Genomic DNA, 22107 nt, shown 5'->3' with positions numbered 1-22107 from the left:
TTCAAATTTCTACAGCTATTAACCTTAATAGGTATGTGCTACAACATGGGTACATGTTTTTAATTGTCAACAGGAGTAATTTCTAATTTATACAAACTGTTTTGTCAAATGACACATGTATTTGGTGTTTGTACTTGTATACCTTAGGTAATGTGGAATTAACATAATGATAGTATATATACTGGAGTAATAGACACATTTAAATGCAACTACTTGCCTCCCCTGATTCTACAGTTCCATCAAGCGTAGGATCCCAATTGTAAATCAATAGCACATGTAAATGATCTGATTCTGCTTTCACTACAGCTCCTTGCAAGGCATCTTTGCCACACTTTAGTCCTGTCATTTAAAGAAACTTCTGCTCCTTTCACCTTGAAGACATACAAAGTAGCTATTTTAGAAACTAAGCTCTTTACATTAAATTAAGAAGTATTTGATAGGGTAATTTTTTTGCCTATAAACTGAGAAAATGGAGTAATTCAAAGTAGAAAGATAAAGAACCATTCATAAAAAGAACATTAGAAAAGAAATACATGTCAAGAATTATTTAATTCTTGACATATATTTCTAGGCTAGACACACACATGCTAACATAATAATTCTACTGTATGCTACAAACACACACATTCTCATGCATTTCATTTGAAGTCGTCTTTACCTTCGTAATCTTCAGGTGGTTTTGTGGTATTTATTATTATATTTTATTATTATTAGAGACAAGGTCCCGCTCTGTTGCCCAAGCTGAAGTGCAGTGGTGTGATCATAGCTCACTGTAACCCTAAACTCCTTTGTTCTAGTGATCCCCCCTGCTTTAGCCTCCTGAGCATTTAGGACTGCAGGCATGAACCACCATACACTGCTAATTTTTTTAAAATTTTTTTGTAGAGATAAATATGTTGACCAGGCTGGTCTGGAGCTCTTGGCCTCAAGCAATCCTCCTGCCTTAGTCTCCCAAAGTGCTGGGATTACAAGTGTGAGCTATTGTGCCTGGCCCTCAAGTCATATATTTTATATTTGATTTCTACCAGCTTGAAGTTGAAACCAGTTTATTCAACCTTTCCCACTTAATTAACTCTTTGCCTTCACTATATGTTTTAGCCATTACTGTAATTGCCATAAACAACATAAATAAAAACATGAACTTAGTTAAGAAGTGAGATATATTGGTAACCCAGCTGAGAGGGAGACCAGACAGTTCACAAAATTGAAGAAAGAACTTAAGTTCTGCCAGGATTCCTTCTTCCCCAAACGCCTCTATCCTACTGTATCCTACTATATACAGATCATCTCCACATGAAGAGAACATGGTAGTTGACTGTACCAATTGAAAATATCTGGCAGAAACAGAAGGCTTCTTCTCTCAGCATCAACTCTAAAGAAGGGGTCTGAATGCCAATATTCCAGTCACATGCATGCCCAGACTTAGGTAAATCATAGTTACCAGGGGGATGGAATTTACTATGTGTCTTAGCTTGGGTTCTTCCAAAAACAAAAAATAAAAAAGTCTAAGATAATGATTTTCTCACAAGTAGTTTATTTGAGAGGTGATCCCAGATCCCAGGAATTATTGCAAGGGAGTGGAAAATAAAGCAGGGAAGGGAGTAGTTTAATGAGCACATAATTGTTGTGGGCAACCGAGGCTTCATATGCTGGAGACTCTCTGATAAATCATGTGGAACATAACTAAAAGTTGTCTACAGAAATTAGAAAGCAGTGTTATGTATCCACAACTTGTCATCCCTTGTGCATATTTCTGGCATAAATGTGGAAGTGATGCAGGATTTTTCTCAGCCCATTTGACAGACTCGTGGGAGGGGTGCCCCGTCTACTTGGTCCACTATGCTCAAGCTTTTGGGGGAAGAAGCACATATGTCAGCGAGTGCAGGACCTGGCTGGCCACTCCAGATGCTGAAACAGGAGCAAGCTCCACACGGGCCCCCAGCCTGACCAGGTGTGTTGCCTTGGGGGGAACATGGTGGCACCCAGGTGAGGGTGCCTGTGACACTGAAGCCCCAGAGGGGATTTTACAGTGCTCCTTTAGTTCCACCATTCATAGAAAGCAGTGTGTTAGCAGCTCAGTTGGTGCCTTGCCTCGTCACATGGGGTGGCTGCCCTCCGCTGGGGAGGGCAAAGGTCTGGTTGGACAGCCTTTCTGGGTACCCTCACTCAGTGGGTCCCAAGCTGTCCAGTGTCCAAGAAGAATGAGGTCACGCAGTTGATTGAAGGGTGGTGAAGGTGGAGAATTTTACTGAGTGATGAAAACAGGTCTCAGAGGAGAGGGGAGCTGGAGAGGGTACAGAAAGGACAGGTCGTCTTCCTGTACAACCTGAAGACAAGCTGTCTCTTCCCGAAAGTCAGGCCATTTTATCTTTACTGACTGAGTCTGGGGTTTCTATAGACACAGGATGGGGAGTGCTTGCTGATTGGCTTGTGAGTGTGCAAAAGTTAAAATGAAGACAAGACTCGAAGGTGGGTACAACAGTGTGGAAAACCAATTAGGAAAGGGCAGGTATACGTAAAATAGGTGAAGGGTGGGGATCAATCAGAGGAAAGCACACCAAACAGGAAGACAAGTTCTCAATCCTGTCTGAGAATTTAACTTATAGCTTGGCTTTCAAGCTTTAAACTGTCATTGGCTTGGAGGTGATGTTTCACCGGGTACCCACCCTTATCTGTCTAGGCATTTGGCTGTCTCCTGTCACTATCAAAAGCTTTTTACTGCATCGTACTTTAATGGTTAATTAACTGGTGTGTCTCTCCCTTAAACTTTCAGTTCCTTGAGGGCATATCTTCACCATGTTTAATTTTTCCAGAACCTATCTCAAGACTTGACACATCATAGGAAATCAGTATGTTTGTTGAATCAGTTAATAATATTTTTAAAATTTCTAGAACATTAACAACATGCAGTTACAAAATAGACATGTATTTGTGTACGGAGTACAGTTTATAAAGGCAAAAAAAGTTGATTATAATAAAATAAATTTCTAGGTGTGTAAATTCATTACATACTAGATAATCACAGCTAACACTACTGAGGTGTCAGAAATAAAACCCATTTGTTTATAGAAATCTCATAAAATGTACCTTCCTATGTATTATTTTTCTATTTATTAAAGCTAATTTCTTACAGATATTGTGCCTATTTTCTTACAGATATTGTGCCAAACTAATAAGATCTTTATATAAAATAACCATATTGAATTATTACTGTCACATGCACTTTTGCCTCCTCATTTTCCTGTGGAAAATGTTCACTATTCATAGAGACCCAATTAATCACCTCAGTTTTAGTCAGAAGACAGAAGCATTGCCCTTTATTTATCTCACAAAGCAGGATCACAATAGTTCTGGTGCTTAACTATACTGATAATTTTTTAAGTAGCTTACTTTGCAAAAAGGATTGGATTATTTTTACTATTTTTTTTTACTATATATATATTTTTACTATATATTTCAATCACACTAACCAAAATAGCTTACCTGCTAAGCATGCAGTCTGACATAAACCCAAAAGTATCAGTTATTCTACTTGCTGGCCCTTCAGAGTGAATTTGAATGTCATTTCTAATACAGTTGTCTAACATATAGTCGCATTGTTACTCTGGCTGAAATTTTATCTCTACTCATATTTATCTAGTGAGAGACCCTACAGACTCACTAAAAACTATGAAAACTAACTCAGAAATACATATGCTGAATCCTTAGCCTAAAGCCTTAAATTTCTACTCTTATGACCCGTCCTATTTTGGTCAATTGACAAACACCAACAACTTACAAAGAGATCCAGTGGAGCTTCCAAATCATATCTGTAGATGTTAAGTCCTGGAATTTTTTGTAGTTCTAAATGTTGATACTTGTGAGAATTAAATTTGCTAAAATATTTTCTTTTAAAAACAATATACTGGCTTTGACATAGAACCTATTTTAAATAAAGCTATTAAAATAACCCAGTCAAAGCTTCTAAAATGTTGCAGAGTCAACTTCTTTTGAATTTTCTGAGGTGGTTTTTAAAAGCAATGTTACAGCCTTTAATTTTTGATCTGCTACAGAACTTAAAACTACTAAAGACATTATTACAGTAGTCAGATCTGATTTACAGAAACATACTCCACAATTAGGTTTAGAAAAACATAGATGCAAATTAGTTAAAAAGTGATGTGCACTTCAAGTATGTCTTTGTACTGAATCACAATCACAAAGGAATAAACAAATAATTCACTGTGTCCACCTGCCACTCTAGCCAAAGCTCTGATTTGGCTTAAGTACAATAATAAAATACTAAAGGGAAATAAGATTTCATTTATTTAATAATAGCGAAATCTAAATTCTCCCCATGACATCTTTGTCAATGTTCAAGGGGACAGCAGATATCATTACTAGTTCAATATATGACTAGAGGGTTTTAAAATGTTTCCAAACTTTCTTTCCCTAACCCCGTAGCAGGAAAGAAATATCACTATGTTTTATAAATTTATTACATGCACTTATAAATAGCAAATGAATTTTTAAAATATTAAGGTTTGAAAATGATACTCACTTTGTAGAAAATTATCTCTGGTGAAAACAAAGGAGGTTTATCTAAAGTGAATAAATATACTATGGCCTCCTCAATAAATATTTATATTCTGAGATTTTTTTTCTATTTTACTTAGCCTACTTATATTCTCAGAAATAATATATTTCTTACATTCTTAGAAATGTAAGTAGGCTAAGTAAAATATTCTATGTAGTAGAATGTTTAGAATTGTTCTACTAAATAAATTAGCTTCACTGATATTGAATAATTTTCAACAAGTTTCACTCTCAATGCTTGCTGAAAGGAAAACTATTTACTTGTTTGAATTATGTTCTTCATAATTACTAAATTTTTCTGGGCATCAAATGCTACCCTTGTATTTTTTCTTCTCTATCTTGTTTTTCCTGTCTCATTCTTGAAAACATTCTTTCATATACTCTATAAAGCCCATGCTATGTTTGCAAAATCAATTACTGAGGGCTTTCTCGCTTTTAATCCTTCAGAAGGCCCAGAAGTTTCTATCATGTATACAGGTTCAAGGACTTGTCTCAATGTCCTTAAAAAAGATTAACATCTTAAGGAAGTTTTATAGGGTTTGCAAAAACAAATGGAAATAGCTTTGAATAAGATATCTGTTTAACTAATGTCATCTAAGCTGGTTTTTTTGAACAGAAGACTAAATAAGTGATATCCTTATTATTAAGAGACTGCCTTAAGGGCCAGTGAGAGGCAGGAAAACATGAAACCACAGTGAGTATTAGAAAATAAATTGCAGTTGTGGACCTCCAAACACAATGTGTTTTTTATATTATGCTTATGACACATCTAGTTATTCTGAAAACCGGCCATGTGTTTTGGAGCAGAAGCATTTCCATTGAAAATGGTAATTGCTTATGAGCAGCCATTGATACATGAATAGTGAACATGTACCTAAACCACTGTGCATTAATAAGACTTTCTTCACCTGCATATGAAGAGACCCCAGTCAAGAAAGTTTAATGACATAAGCAGAGTTATTGGCTGATATGACCCAGAAAGCCAGAAATATCCTGGCTTCAGATATGGCTGGATCCAGGAGCTCCAATAGTAGTTTTTGAACTGCTCATTCTTTCTTGCGTAGGATTCCTCTTACGAGACAAAGCAGCTACCCAAGTTATGTGATTGTAACTAAACAACCTAAGTAGAAAGAAGTGATATTTTGATAGCTCCAGAAGAAAATGTACAACAGGGCATTTCATTACCCCCAATTATACCTATTCCCATCTCTAACTGCTATTGTCATGAATTCTACATGAACAGGATTGTTAAGAAAAGAGAAACTTATTAAAGGAGAGACAACTTCTGAAAGAAAAAAAAAGGGCCAAAAAGCTATACAGCTTCACTCTTTTCCCTCTTCCCAATGGTTAATTCTTAGATTAACTCCTTGGGTGCATTTCTCTAATATATTTTTATAACTGGATTTGAAGTTAGATACTCCCCTACCCACAACGTACATAGGATTTTTCCAACCCATTTTAAGAGGCCATCATCCCATAGGCACAATAAACACACAAACTAATTAAGTAATTATTTAAAAACGTTAAAAGCCATATCAGCTCTTACCTTCTCTACAAATACAATGCTGATTTCCATCTACCAAAGCTAAGCATGTTGAGTTGTTTCTGCAAGGGTTATTAAGTAGGTCACAAGGGTTATAGCGTTGGTGGCAAAATTGTCCAGTATAAAGAGGTGGGCACAGACATACAAATTGTCCAGGGATAGTAGATTCATGACAAAGACCTCCATTCATGCACGGATCAGAGTCGCATTCATTTATTTCTTCACTACAGTTCTGTCCAGTCCATCCAGAAGTACACTCACATCTGAAATAAAATATTAAAATTTTAAGAAGTGTGAACTCTTTTTCAAGTTTATTTTTTGTATTTTTAATTACTCCCTTGAACTAATAGCGTGTGGTGCTTTTAAATTTATAACAGGACTAATAAATAATACATAGTTTTAAAATATTGTTTGCCTAATTTCTTGTGACAATATAATATATATTACCACAAAACTTACCGCATTGGCTGAAATAAGATTTTAAAAGCATTAGCAGATTTCTAACATAGTTAGGCCTCTGAGACATGTCAGAGAACAACTATTGAGCTAAATTACCAATTGAGCAAAATTTGCCTATGAATTATTTAATATAAAATCAGTTTTACAGATGAGATCACTATTTGTAAGCCTTAAATGCTCTTTAATTCAGTGTCCTTAACAATATGTGAAATTCTTGTCATCACCAGAGTATATAACAAGGTGTTACTTTATGTTAAGCATGTGTTTTTGGCTTTGTGTGTGTGTGTGTGTTGAATCACTTGAAATGCATTTTTAAAAATATATTCTTTTTCTTAAAATTTTTAGACTCAGGGCTTACATGTGCAGGTTTGTAACACAGATAATCGCATAATGCTGTAGTTTGGGCTTTTGTTGAACTCATTGCCCAAACAGTGAACACAGAACCCAATAGGTAGATTTTCAAGCCCTATCCTTCTCCTTCCCTGCTCACTTTTGGAGTTCTCAGCCTCCATTGTTTCCGTCTTTATGTCCATGTGTACCCATTGTTTGGCTTCCACTTGCAAGTGAGAAAATATGGTATTAGATTTTCTGTTTCTGCATTAATTCACTACGGATAATAGCCTCTAGCTGCGTCCATATTGCTGCAAAGGACATGATTTAATTCTTTTTATGGTTTTGTAGGATTCCACAGTGTATATGCATCACATTTTCTTTATCCAGTCCACCGTTGATAGACAGCTAGGTTCCATGATTTTGCTCTCGTGAATGGCACTATGATAAACATATGAGTGAAGTTGTGTTTTTGGTAGAATGACTTCTTTTTATTTGGGTGGATGCTCATCAGTGGGATTTTTGGGTCAAATGGTAGTTCTATTCATAGTTCTTTGGGAGATCTCCATAATGCTTTCCATAGGCTGAACTAAATTCGTATTAATATTTGAATAATGTGGGATAATTGAAGGGAAAGCAAACAAATGAAAAATAAAGCACTATCTGTATATCACAGGCTTCTAGCTCAGTCCAGTCCTCCATCCAGTATCTGTCATTATCTTCAAATACCACTTTGGCCAGTCATCATCCATGAAACTAGGCTAGTCTGCTCTGAAGAGAAAAATCCTAGCAGACAGGAGGGGGAAAGTGTTTTACACACAAAATTCTAGCAGACAGGCGGGGAAAGGGTTTTACACACAAAGCGTCCATTTGAGGGAAATGGAAAGGTTATAGTGAAGCCTGCAGATAGAGAGTAAATGCATATAGAGAGATAGAGGGTAGTCCATCAGCTGGGTAAGTGGAAATCAATCACAAACTGTAGGTGTGTTCAAGGAGAGAACTTGTGTCAATTTGCGGGCAAGGTAGATTTCCAAATCTTGGGCAACTTTACTATTATGCAAGTTATGAATCATGAAACAAGCACAGGAAATATTAGAACAATTATTTTCAAAAAGTGTATTTACTGATAGATTTTTCAGATAACTTGAAAAAAGTCATAGTGCTGAAATAATGTAACTTACTTCATGATACAGAGTATCTTACTGAAAGGAGGGGAGCAAGGAGGAAGGAAAGAAGGAAGAAAGAAAGAAAGAAAGAAAGAAAAGGGTCACCTAATTTGCAGTTTCAAAGCCCCAGATATATCAAGGCCCTTTTATAATTATAAATACATAGGATACCAATATATTGGAGGAGATAATTGAACAAATGACTTGCAACCACATCTATAATTGAATTCTAAATAGATATAGTTACCACTGAAATAAAAACTAAAATGAATAACTGGCAAAATGGTATTAGACATAATTGACTAATAAAGTGTTTACTAGTTCAATAAGTTTAAATCCAATGCATTGTAAGCCAGTGGATTTCACAGCTGTCTAAATTTTTTTTAATTGGCTGTGGGCAGAAAGTAATTGCTATTATGTTAATTGCACATTTCTTTGTGAAGTATGCTTGCACAAGACAAAATTTACGACTGAAACAATTCATACCTTTACAATATAAAAAATATATACCTGAGGGTATGTTATTTACTTAATATTTTATTTTCTTCTCAAAATCAAAATGCTCTAATTATTTTGATGACTTTCCATCCTAGTTTGCCTGGAGAGTCTTAGTTCAGTTTGTTGTTCTGATATAATTTTCAGAGCATCTTTCTACTTACAAAAGTTTCTAAGGTGCTTCTTTTTTTAAATCTTTATCGCCTATATCCCATTACTGAAATTATCTAAAAAAAACAAAACAAAACAAACAATTATACTCTCACCTATTTACTAATCCTACAAATTATTTCACTTTGCTCTAAAATTTGCTTGCCACACACTTTAGGAACTCATCATGTATACTATCTTGTGTTAAAATCGTTTGCATGGTTTGCCTCCACCATTAAACTTCTGGTTCCTGAATGTGTAAGAATGATCTGAATCTCCACACTATCATGTCAACACAATAAATGTTGACAATACTTTAAGAATTGATATAAGGTCCTCAGTGTTGGAACAGATCAACTTATCTGCACTCTTTCATTTAGGAAGTTGAGGATCAGAGAGTTTAATATAATCGGTAATCTCAGAGAATTGTTGTAAAGATTAAATGATATGATGAATAAAAAGTGTATATAGTGCCTGGAATCTGCATTGCCTGGCCACCTACACTGTTTACTAGGTGCTGTCACAGAAGTTTGAAGAATACATTTTCTGACCCATGAGCCTACATACAATGTGCATCTCAACAATGGATATTTATTTAGCTTTTAGTAGTACTTCTTTTTAATTTTTGATCATCACATCACATTTTAAAACTGTCAAATATATTATGCAATTTGATACTTTCAATAAAGCTTTGAAATATGTAGAAGAGATACTCTTTTTCTCACTTTACAGATGAGATAGGTGGAAGTTCAAAGGATAACACTGATGTATCCTAAGTCATGTGGTTAAGCAAATGGAACTTAGGATCCAGATCTCCTCCTCTCAGGTTCCTGTTTTTCTTTTCCTTTCTTTTTTTATACATGCTTTAAATCTGGTATCATTTCTTTAAACATTTTGTGAAATAATGATAAAATTGGGTATTACCCAGTCTTAAGAAAACAACTTCAGTGCATTTATTTTGCTTGAAATAACATCACTGTAAATATAACTATTCAGTCATATAATGGGACTCAGTTAATATACTATGGCAATTTTAAGAGGAGAAAAGCTAGAGAATTAATGCTTTCTAAAATCATGGACACTACCACATCATGATCACAGGTCCTGAGGGGATTGAACAAGTATTTATGTTTTTCTCTTTATTATATTCTGAGTACATAATTTCAACTTGGTTAATTTAAAAGAGTTTCCTAAGAGAAACTGACAATTCTTGCCTATTTGGCATATGTGCTGAAGGTTTGTTTTACCTTCTCACATAACAGGTGGCCTGAGACCTCATGTGGTGTCATTACAAGGATCGAATCCTCAGGAAAGAATGTGGCTGTATGTCAAGAGGACTGATAATGCCAAGGCTGGGTCCTATGGAGATAACATGGATGTTTTGTAGAAAATAAAGTTCCGAGGAACAAAGTCACTACTAGTGACTAACAATCATACGTACAGGTTTACATATTTGAATCTTCTTCCGCACATGTCAGAGAAGCTAGTCTTTGATGGATGGGAAAACATATTTTATGTGAGGGCTTCAATCAGATTCTAAGTTTGCACCATGAAATAATTTCAGGATTTAGTGGAACCTGGCAGATATTTTCAAAATCACAGCTAGAAGCAGAGTCTTTATGGATTAAAAAAAATGCAAAGCACATACTGTATGACTTTTCGAGTGTACAATTTCTGGTAGTAAACACTTGAAAACAAGTGCGTGCCTAAAGATAGGTGAATACATTCTAATTTGCTCTTTTCCCTAGTGTGAGAAAATCTAAATTCATTAGTGTAAAATACATTGAATACTTCTAAGGACAACTTTTCAAATCTGAAATGCTGATTTAAAGTACTAAAGCTGATAATAGAAAATAAAGTAGTTAGCATTGTTAAAAAGTGGAAGAAATTCTACTCATTAAGGTGCGTTGGCTCACGCCTGTAATCCCAGCACTTTGGAAGTCTAAGGTGGGTGGATCATGCGTAGGTCAGGAAATCAAGACCATCCTGGCAAATATGGTGAAACCCTGTCTCTACTAAAAATACAAAAATTACCCAGGCGTGGCAGCACGCACCTGTAGTCCCAGCTACTCTGGAGGCTGAAGCAGAAGAATCGCTTGAACCCGGGAGGCGGAGGCCGCAGTGAGCAGAGATTGTGCCACTGCATTCCAGCCTGAGTGACAGAATGAGACTTAGTCTCAAAAAAAAAAAAAAATTCACTAGCTTCAAAAATCTTAATAAATGTCAATTTCTAATCACTAAGCATTCTATATGTTAACCTTACCATAAACATTTATTTGTAATGACAAAGGATCGTTCAGCAACATGTATCTGTGTTTGAATATATTTTGTATATTAAGGTATATAGGCTTTTTTGGCTCTAAATTTATTAATACAAACCTACAGTATATGCAGTTTAAAAGAATATTTTCTTATAAAAATTAGTTCACTTCTAATGCTAAATGACAAGTTAATGGGTGCAGCACACCAACATGGCACATGGATACATATGTAACAAACCTGCACATTGTGCACATGTACCCTAAAACTTAAAGTATAATAAAAAAAATTAGTTCACTTCTCATAGAAGCAAACAGTAAAATGTTGTTTATCAGCTACTGGGAGGTGGAGGGGATTAGGGGAGATGTTGGTCACAGGATACAGTTAGATGGAAGGAAAAAGTTCAACAGATCAATTGTACATGATCATGACTATCATTAATAACAAGATACTGTGCACTTAAAATTTTTTTAGAGAGATTTAAAGTGCTTTCTTCATGAAAAAGATAACTATGGGAAGTAATGCATATGTTAATTAGCTTGATTTACCCATTTCAAAATGTATGCATATATCAAAACATTATGTTATACAACATAAATATACACAATTTTTATGTGTTAATTTTTAAAATTAGTTCATTATTTCCTGAAACCATTACATATATGAAACACAAAATTTCAACCAAAACTGCTAGGTGAAAAAGAAATAATGACTGTTAATAATAAAATAGTATTGTTATCTTTTTAGTGTCCTACAAATTGGGGGCATAGAAAAGGGAAGAATTTTTTTTAAATGAGCCACCGAATTAAATAATTCATTCATTATTTTAATGTTTTGTCTATTAACCTACTTATACCCTTAGGTGTACATACCATCAACAAAACTATATTCATACTGAATTACAACATGAACATTACTAAACTCAACCTCTGCCATCATCTTGGAAATAAATGTGGAAAATCAGTTTTTTCATTTAGACTGAAAAATCTATTTTAAGAAATATTTGTAAACATTAAAAATAGAATACAAGATTAAGGACCACTTTGAATAACAGCCTGAAAATGTTAGTATGTAAAAACATATGAGAAGATTGATATGGGTAAAATGAAAGTGAGGAGGTAGCCTAAAAGCAGCAATAGCAAGGCAAAGTTGCTAAGGATTGTGAAAACTACTGCAACAACAAGAAAAGTGAAATTAAGGAATTTTGACTTTACTCTTGAAGATATTTAAGGGTTTTTTGTTTGTTTGTTCGTTTGTTTGTTTCTAAGCCTGGGAGTAACACTGATTGTTATCCAGTAGATGGATTAACATAGGGACAGCTTGGTAGCGTGAAGTTCATTTAGGAAGCCACTGTTTCATTACTGATAAGAGATTATGAGTACCACACAAAGGGAGTAATAAAGTACATCAGATTTGAGATATATTTCTGATGTAGGACAGAGAAGATCTGGATAATGGTTAGTAAGCAGATGAGGCAGAGTGAGGAGTGAGGAGGACTCAGTGGGCTTCACATTCACTATTGGAAAGAATGATGCCATCAGGTAAGAGACAGACGACAACGGTGGAAATAGAAGAAAATAAGATGGTACTGATGCTTAATATGTAACAACTTAAATCAGATAAATTGCATGATTTCAGATGCTATCCTGCATGTATTCAAAATTCAAATATGGAGCTCTAGAAAAATCAAGGCATGCAATAAAAATTCAAGGACCATTCTAACGTTACTAGGAATAAATAAATTTAAATTTGGCCTTCTCTACTGAAATATAAATTTATGAAACATATAGAATCCTCTTCATTGTGATATTCTGCAGTATTTTATAGAATCTTAGATACATATATAGATTCTTTGAAAAGAAATAGGCAGGAAAGAGTTCTACTAGGCACATTAGTGTAAGCATGTGGTCGGATAGATAGTAAGCAAGATAGATAGTAAGCAAACCTTTCTTTAATTTTTATTTATTTATTTTGAAATGGAGTCTCACTCTGTCGCCCAGGCTGGAGTGCAGTGGCACGTTCTGGGCTCACTGCAACTTCTACTGCCTGGGTTCAAGCGATTCTCCTGCCTCAGCCTCTTGAGTAGCTGGGATTACAGGCCTGCCATCGCGCCCAGCTATTTTCTGTATTTTTAGCAGAAACAGGGTTTCACCATGTTGGCCAGGCTGGGCAAATCTTTCTTTTTTATTTTTATTTTTTGAGGGTGAAGGGAAGTTTATGGAGTATGTATTCTAAATGAAATCAAGAATTTCTGTTTTAATATTAATAGAAAAAGGATTTCTTCTATTTAGTCTATCAAGCATCATTTCATATATTTTTTCAAAAAAAATAAATTCAGACATATAATTTATTTATACACATAATTTATAAGTCAATTATTTCAATTGGAAGAATTACAATATGTATTTTTCATACAACATGAATTTTTATGTAAATGAACTGTTTGGATAATTCCTTGATACAATTCTCTTCAAATTATGTGTTTCCAATATTCTATATGATTTAATCTGTGCCATGTAAGAAGACAACTGATCAATAGTCTTTTTCAGAGTTATTTAATTCAAGCTGCTTTGTAGGTCAGTATTTCTAAAAAACAATTCAAGGCTTTTTCAAGATTCAGAATATTCCTCATTTCATAGAAGAAAGCTAAAATGCCAGACAAGCAGAGGCAGATAATGCATTGGGTCATGCCTCCAGTATATTTGTATTTAAAATCTGAGGTAAATCTGATGGAACTCATGCTGTATTTCGAAGAATACCCAAAGTTAAATACATTTGAATCTGGGACTGGAAGAACAAAGCCAAACATATGCCATATGGTGAGATGCCATATAGTGAGATTAGTTCCATTTTTTTTTTGTCACTGTGGTCATAATACAGAAACCATGAGAATGGGGTATTTTACCACTCAGATGATCAGAATTTAGCTTTTTTTGTAAGCCTACAACAAGCCCTAAGACATTTATGTTGAAAGATGAATCTTTCAACAACATCTTGAATAAAGCTGAAAGAAAACACTTGCTCAAAAAGGCTGACTACATAAGATAGTTGAAGCTACTATTCTGTAAGTTTACCTGTTGAGTCAAGAAAATGACTAGTGTTACAAACGTGAGTAACGTGAACAATTACGTGATTTAACTTTGAACATAAACCTAGTTTAAGTTACCATATTTAATTTCTTCTATTTTATTTTTCCTTGATGATGTGTGTGCGTAAGCAGAAAATTGATGATGAATCAGTTTCTGAGCAAGTAAGTATTACTTCTGGCTCCTGTTTTTTTCCATAAAGGATCTTTGTGGCAAGTCAAAGTAAGTCTGCTTTTAAATATAATGCTTTATATATTCAGATGAATTCGTAGTTGCATCTTTTTCAATGCTTAAAAATTTATGTAAGTATATGTCTGCATGTGTATATGCAAGATAATATCCATACCTATACCCACACATTGTATTCAAATTGTATTCAAATTATACTTGAAAATGCATATACAATCTTTCAAATACAGTTTAAAATGTATAAAAATCCTATATACCTACACATATATTTTTATTCTTTCAGGTACAATTTGAGTAGGAGGCAGAATTTCAAATATAAAAGCAGGATACAGAGTGTTACATAAGCAAAGTACTAAGATATAGAACTCAAACAAATGTATAAACATTTTACAAAATAATTCATAAATCTGCAGCATGTCAGGTGTTTCATATGGAGAAACATGTTAAACTCCCAGTTTAATAAGCATTACACCTGAAGTCTCAGAAAAAAATCAGCTGTGCTAGCAAAAGCCAAAGGATTTTTATGCATATGGAAATATTGTAAGCAAGGAGGAAACAAAATAATCTTTGTTTTTTTGTTACGACTGGCTTTATAATAAATGCTATATCTGTTTCATATTCCTTAAGGGTAACATGTATTAGAAATATATACTCTAATTACTTATCACACATACTTAGTTCTAGACTATATGCATAAACATCATTAATTCTGAAATGTAACATAAATTCAGTTAGCCAATGTAAAAATATGCAAAAATAAACCTATTGAAAATGAACACTAACATATCTTCCCACATACAGAAATTATTATTAACCCATTATTTTATTAAAATTTAAAATTATAGAACATGTCCTTCCTTAAAAATTTAAATAACACTCAAATTGTCTTGTACTTATTTTTTTAATAAAACAGACGGAACTATAGAAATAAATAAGGATAGCAGAGATAAGAGAGAAATGGAAAGAAGGAAAGAGAAGCAAAATAATTATTTTTAACAATGTTGCTAAAGGGTCACCTGTCTCACAGGGGTTATGTGGAAAGTTTTTTATCTATGATCCTGCTTCTTGATGAGACTCTTCCTGGTACTTAGTCAAGCCGGAGTCCAAGTGATATTCAAAAAGCCTTTAAAATTCACTAAGCCAGAACTTCAAACTCATGGAAAGAAAGGATAAATTCAAAGTAGAAGAGATTTATCTTTGTAAAGTATGAAATAAAGTCACCAGTGCCCGTGTCTCTCTGAATCTAACTCAATGTGACAAAGAAAATTAGAAACAGAAAATAACACTTCATCCTCAATAAAACAGTTATCAATAATCCCAAGCCAAAGCACAAAAGAAAATGAGATGACAAATACGGTGAAAGGACCAAGATAAGAGCAGGTATGATGAGCAGGTAGGTGCCTGCTGCTGGAGTAAGCCAGCAGAAATGGCACAAAAATAGTTCTCGGAGTAGGAAACTGATTAAAAATTTTAAAAACAAGAACAAAAATTAAAAAAAAAAAAACGTGCTTGAAATATAAGGCTGGGCCAATTTTCCATCAAAGAGTGTTTGGGGTAGAAGAAAAGACACTGGCAGAATTTGGAATTTCAGAGACTTGCAACATTGAGGGCTCACGAAGGAAAATCAGCAGTCCTGTTGCTACCATTATTCACTGGGGTGACGAAAAATATATCCATTCTCCCTCTCTCCCACCTCTCTCACACACATACACATGCATATGCGTATATGTGTTCACACACAAGCAACTGAAAAACCGATCTCATACATTGTTTTCCTCGGAGCCAGGGAAGCGTCCTCTTGTTTCTCATTGATAAGGACGTTGTGTTAACTCACACATGTTCCCGCAAATACTACGGTTTTGAAGAACTAAATTGAAAGATAAGAAAAACTTAAAAAGGAATTAGTACAAAATAGACTGTTGTGTTTGTGTGCAAATGTAAATGTAAAAATAAATGAGTATGAAAAGAGCCAGACGTCTTATATAAGTATTATTTTACCAAACATATTAAAATTACAGCTAGATAATTTTAAGACAAGTAAAAAGCTAGTGTAAATATTACTATACAACAAAATATTTAAGGAGATATAAAAGACTCAGGATATGTATTAGTTAATAAAATGAGAGGAATCCCAATGGCAGAATTCCAGAAAAAAATAGAGGATAAATTAAATGCCAGTATTCACTGGCCCTTTTGTTTCCTCTCCATGATAGCAGTGCAAATGCACTGCTTCTAGTCTGCCATCTTGACCCAACACCCCTTTAAATGTATTTTCTAACTCATTCCCTAGCTTCTAGGGTGTCCTGACATCTTAGCTATGGATATCCCAGTACCTGCAGGTCACAAGGCAACAGAGACTACAACAGTCATCTGGGTCTCCTGGAGTGGAGGACACAGAGCAGTGGAGATGGACCCCAAGCTCTGGGTGGAATAAGAGACCTGCTTTGAATTCTTTATCCAGCATCCCAACATTTCATTTTGTTTACGATTCAAGATCCAGTATTACTATGTTGATTTTTTTCTCATCTGGAGAAATACTTCTTATTCTTGAGTTTACTTTTTTTGGGGTGGGACTTCACTTTTCTTGAGGACGTGCCTATAATGTATGTTAAGTAAGATCATTTGCCTTTGCTTCTGGGTATGTTTGGTGGCTGTATTAGTCTGTTTTCATGCTGCTGATAAAGACATACTAGACACTGGGAAAATAAAAGAGGTTTAATAGGACTCACAGTTCCACATGGCTGAGGAGGCCTCAGAATCATGATGGGAGGTGAAAGGTACGTCTTACATGGTGTGGCAAGAGAAAAATTAGGAAGAAGCAAAAGGAAAAACCCCTGATAAACCCATCAGATCCCATGAGACTTAATCACTATCACAAGAATAGCACAGGAAAGACCTGCCTCCATGATTCAATTACCTCCCCCTGGGTCCATTCCATAACATGTGGGAATTCTGGGATATACAATTCAAGTTGAGATTTGGATGGGGACACAGTCAAACCATATCATTTCACCCATGGCCCTTCCAAATCTCATGTCCTCACATTTCAAAACCAATCGTGTTCCTAACAGTCCCTCAAAGTCTTAACTCATTTCAGCATTAACTCAAAAGTCCAAATTCTCATCTGAGACAAGGCAAGTCCCTACCACCTAATGTGTCTGTCAAATCAAAAGAAAGCTAGTTACTTCCTAGATACAGTGAGGGTATAGGTATTGGGTAAGTACAGCTGTTCCAAATAGGAGAAATTGGCCAAAACAGAGGGGTTACAGGGCCCATGCAAGTTCAAAATCCAGCAAGGCAATCAAATTTTAAAGCTCCAAAATGATCTCCTTTGACTCCATGTCTCACATCCACGTCACATTGGTGCAAGAGGTAAGTTCTCATGGTGTTGGGCAGCTCTGCCCCTGTGGCTTTGCAAGGTACAGCCCCCCTCCTGGCTGCTTTCACAGGCTGGCATTGAGTGTCTGTGGCTTTTCCAGGTGCATGGTGCAAGCTGTTAGTGGATCTACCATTCTGGGGTCTGGAGGAAAGTGGCCCTCTTCTCACAGCTCCACTAGGTGATGCCCCAGTAGGGACTCTGTGTGGGGACTCCGACCCCACATTTCCCTTCCACACTGCCCTAGCAGAGGTTCTCCCTGAAGACCCCGCCCCTTCAGCAAATTTTGCCTGGGCATCCAGGCGTTTCCATACATCTTCTGAAATCTAGGCAGAGGTTCCCAAACCTTAGTTCTTGACTTCTATGCCCCTAGAGGCTCACCGCCATGTGGAAGCTGCCAAGGCTTAGGGCTTCCACCCTCTGAAGCCACAGCCCGAGCTGTACTTTGGTCACTTTCAGCTATGGATGGAGTGTCTGGGACACAGGGCACCAAGTCCCTAGGCCTCACACAGTATGGTGACCCTGGGCCCAGCCCACAAAACCATTTTTTGCTCCTGGGACTCCAGGGCTGTGATGGGAGGGGATGCTGTGAAGGTCTCTGGCATGGCCTGCAGACATTTTCCCCATGGTCTTCAGCATTAACATTAGGCTCCTTGCTACTTATGCAAATTTCTGCTGCCAGTTTGAATTTTTTCCCCAGAAAAAGGGTTTTTTCTTCTCTATTGCATAGTCAGGCTGCAAATTTTCCAAACTATTATGCTCTGCTTCCCTTATAAAACTGAATGCCTTTAACAGTACCCAAGTCACTTCTTGAATGCCTTGCTGCTTAGAAATTTCTTCTGTCAGATACCCTAAATCATCATTCTCAAATTCAAAGTTCCACAAATCTCTAGGGCAGGGGCAAAATGCCACCAGTCTCTTTGCTAAAACATAACAAGAGTCATCTTTTCTCCAGTTCCCAACAAGTTCTTTTTTTTTTTTTTTTTTTTTTTATTTTTTTTTATTTATTTATTTTTTTTTTTGAGACGGAGTCTCGCTCTGTCGCCCAGGCTGGAGTGCAGTGGCACAATCTCGGCTCACTGCAAGCTCCGCCTCCTGGGTTCACGCCATTCTCCTGCCTCAGCCTCTCCGAGTAGCTGGGACTACAGGCGCCCGCCACCACGCCCGGCTAATTTTTTTTTTTTTTTGTATTTTTAGTAGAGACGGGGTTTCACCGTGGTCTCGATCTCCTGACCTCGTGATCCGCCCGCCTCGGCCTCCCAAAGTGCTGGGATTACAAGCGTGAGCCACCGCGCCCGGCCCCCAACAAGTTCTTTATCTCCATCTGAGACCACTGCAGCCTGGACATTATTGTCCATATCGCTATCAGCATTTGGGGCAAAGCTATTCAACAAGACTCTAGGAAGTTCAAAAAGTTTCCACATTTTCCTGTCTTCTGAGCCCTCCAAACTGTTCCAACCTCTGACTATTACCCAGTTCCAAAGTCACTTCCACATTTTTGGGTATCTTTTCAGCAGCACCCCATTCTACTGGTACCATTTACTGTATTAGTTCATTTTCATGCTGCTGATAAAGACATACCTGAGACTGGGAAGAAAAAGAGGTTTAACTGGATTTATAGTTCTACATGGCTGGGAAGGCCTAAGAATCATGGTGGGAGGTGAAAGGCACTTCTTACATGGTGGTGGCAAGAGAATAATGAGGAAGAAGAAAAAGCGCAAACCCCTGGTAAACCCATCAGATTTCATGAGACTTAATCACTATCACAAGAATAGTTCGGGAAAGACCAGACCTCATGATTCAATTACCTCCCCCTGGGTCCCTCCCACAATACATGGGAATTCTGGGAGATACAATTCAAGTTGAGATTTGGATGGGGCACAACCAAACTGTATCAGTGGAATAGACTCTGTATGATTTCTTTGGTTATACATAGTCTTCATGTGGTAGCTTTCTCAAATGCTCATTGTGGTAGTGATGTGCCTGGTGTGCAAGGTCTCCTAATGAGCAAGGGTGGTGTGAATAATAGTGGTAGCAGAGGTCATATGAAGCTTGTATCCTTCCCAAACGCTGTGTACTTGTGTCAGCAGATATTGAAATGCGCTATGAAGTAGCTCTTAAGGCAAGAAAGTGGTGCTTACAGGTGAGAGCCAGATGGCATGGTCACTAGCTCTCACCTGTAAGATGGTCTCACCTGGTCTAGAAGATCTCTCATCTACACCCAAAGGTGTCATCTAAATGAAGTTCTCAGGTTCCCAGGTGGTGGGTTGGGTTGTAGAACATTCAGTGGTCCTAGTCCCACACTTTGCCTCTGAGGGCAGAGGCAGCATAGCTGGGAACTGGGCCAAGTGAGCCTGCATGTGCGCCCCTAATGGTGGGTGCAAGCACCAGCCCCAGTAGGGTTCGGAGTCAGTTCTCAGGTCCCTGGAATAACTTCCCAGTGAGGAGCAGAATAATCATTGTTGGGCCTAAGACCCAGGATGGGGAATGAGAGACAGCTCAGGCTCTACAGGCTAGCAAGTGGTAGTGGGACCTGCTGTGCTCTCATACTCCCAACCTAGCAGGGCTCCCTCCTATAGTCTGACTCGGGCAGAAAGTTAGAACAGTTAGCCAAAGCACCCCCAGTTTGCCTTCAGACAGACCTATCCCAGGCCACAAAACTTTCTGCTGGGGTCAAAACCACACCCATTCAGGTCCTGTGAAGAGGCAGCACCCAAGTACTGTGCCTGTGGCTGGAGCACATACCACATTTGCCTCTCAATTCTGGCCCCAGGGGCTTCTCCCCTGCTCAAGATCATCAATCTCTGACCTGAGACCCTCCAGACCAGTAACTGCCACTTGTGCTGGCTGGCAGGTTTCCACAAAGCTCCCTATGAGCTAGGATACAGAATGGCCTCATTCTATTGATGCCCAGTTCTAGGAGTGCCTGCAGGATAATTTCTAGGGCTGTTCCTGCTCATAGACTTCTGATTGCTCCCCAGGTTAGATCCGGAGCTTGGTTGGGACAAGGATCTCCGTTATAGCCTGGATTGCCCAGCTTCCCAGTGGGAATGTGCATCGTGGAGGCAATCACTCTCCATCTCATGCACTGGGGATTCACTCACCATTTTCTGCTAGAGCCTGCCACATGAGGTGTCACCTGCATTTTTTTTCTAAGTGCCCAAAGTTTTCTTTAACTCTTTTGTTGATCTCCCATGTTCCTTTTTGCACAGAAGTTCACAGTATGAATCTTTACACACAATTTTGCTATTTCTAAGTAGGTGAGGTATACTATCAAAGCCTCCAATTAGCCATCTGGTGAAAGAAAAGTGTTTAAAAACTTGGAAAAAGAGATAGACCCTAAAACGTACGTATTTGTAAAGAATTCCTATACCAAGACATATGTTAATTATGATTTACTGTGAAAAGCAAGAGCAAATATAATGACTATATAGGTGATATACATCATAATTATTTTACAAAAGAAAGCAGAGTTATATATTCTCATTCTGAAATCAAGAATTTTATAGCTGAATCTTTTAGTATAGGACATTGGGAAACATATTGGACCATGTCTTGATGTATGGCTTTGCAATAGGTATAAAAATGTTCAAATGTGCGTCTTTTAAACTGATTCTGCGTGAAAATTGAAGGTGAAATGTAACATGGTAACTTTGTGTGAAAAAAAGGATTATTAGCTTGAATAATGTGCTCTAGACACAGATCTAGGAGAAACACATAAAATGGAGTTCTTATTTTTATGTGAGCTCTTTTTGTTTGTCAGCTGGCTTATCATTTTGAAAGCTGATAGTTACTCAGGGCATGCACTGGAAATACCCACCGATTATTTAGCAAAACAACATTGATCTGGGAAGAAAGCCCTCTACAAGAAAAGAAATATCCCTAAATCAAACTAGCAATACAAAAACTTACCTAGAAATACACTAATAAAAGTTATTGATTACTTACATGATCAATTCTATAGATTGAAACAATTTAGAATAATAAATACAGAAATAAAACTTTTCACCATTAAATTTATGTCAAAACTCCCCAGCATAAGAAAAACCACAACATTGAACAACACTTTCATCACTGATTTGGCAAGGATTTACAGGTGACAATAAAAAATAATGTAAAATCTTAAGGGTTCTGGTGTAAGAAGTCCTAAATTCTATCTCTTCTGCAAATAACATGTCATTGGAAAAGCCAACTAATCTATATATTTTTTATATCCTCATATAAGAAACATAAATAATATCAGTATATCATCTGGCCAGTTATAATAAAAGTCAAATTAAAAGTTTCTATGAAACCGCTTTATTAAGATAAACTAATAAATAGATAATTTAATTTACATTTAAATATTTCTCATGCTGAAAAAAAGCATTGATGTTTTGAGAATAGTTTATCAGAAATTATTATAAAAGGAAAATTTTCAAAAGCCTAACAAATATCAGGGTGTAACAGGGTGGAAATGAACTGTGAATAGAGCACAAG

General features: G+C 36.5%; 1 protein-coding gene across 1 annotated transcript in view; it reads right to left on the bottom strand.

Moving 5' to 3' along the window:
* Nucleotides 1-22107, bottom strand: part of EYS (eyes shut homolog) — a 2088383-nt gene that overhangs the window by 1212980 nt on the left and 853296 nt on the right. Inside the window, exon 17 of the mRNA XM_063618766.1 lies at nt 6122-6381. Coding sequence (XP_063474836.1) covers nt 6122-6381 — 260 coding nt within the window. The remainder of the gene's footprint in view (nt 1-6121; nt 6382-22107) is intronic.

This window comes from Symphalangus syndactylus, chromosome 2 (assembly GCF_028878055.3).
Source record: "Symphalangus syndactylus isolate Jambi chromosome 2, NHGRI_mSymSyn1-v2.1_pri, whole genome shotgun sequence".
In the NCBI taxonomy this organism is placed as follows: domain Eukaryota; kingdom Metazoa; phylum Chordata; class Mammalia; order Primates; family Hylobatidae; genus Symphalangus; species Symphalangus syndactylus.
Note: the sequence above shows the minus strand (reverse complement) of the source record. Positions and strands in the feature narration are given on the sequence as shown.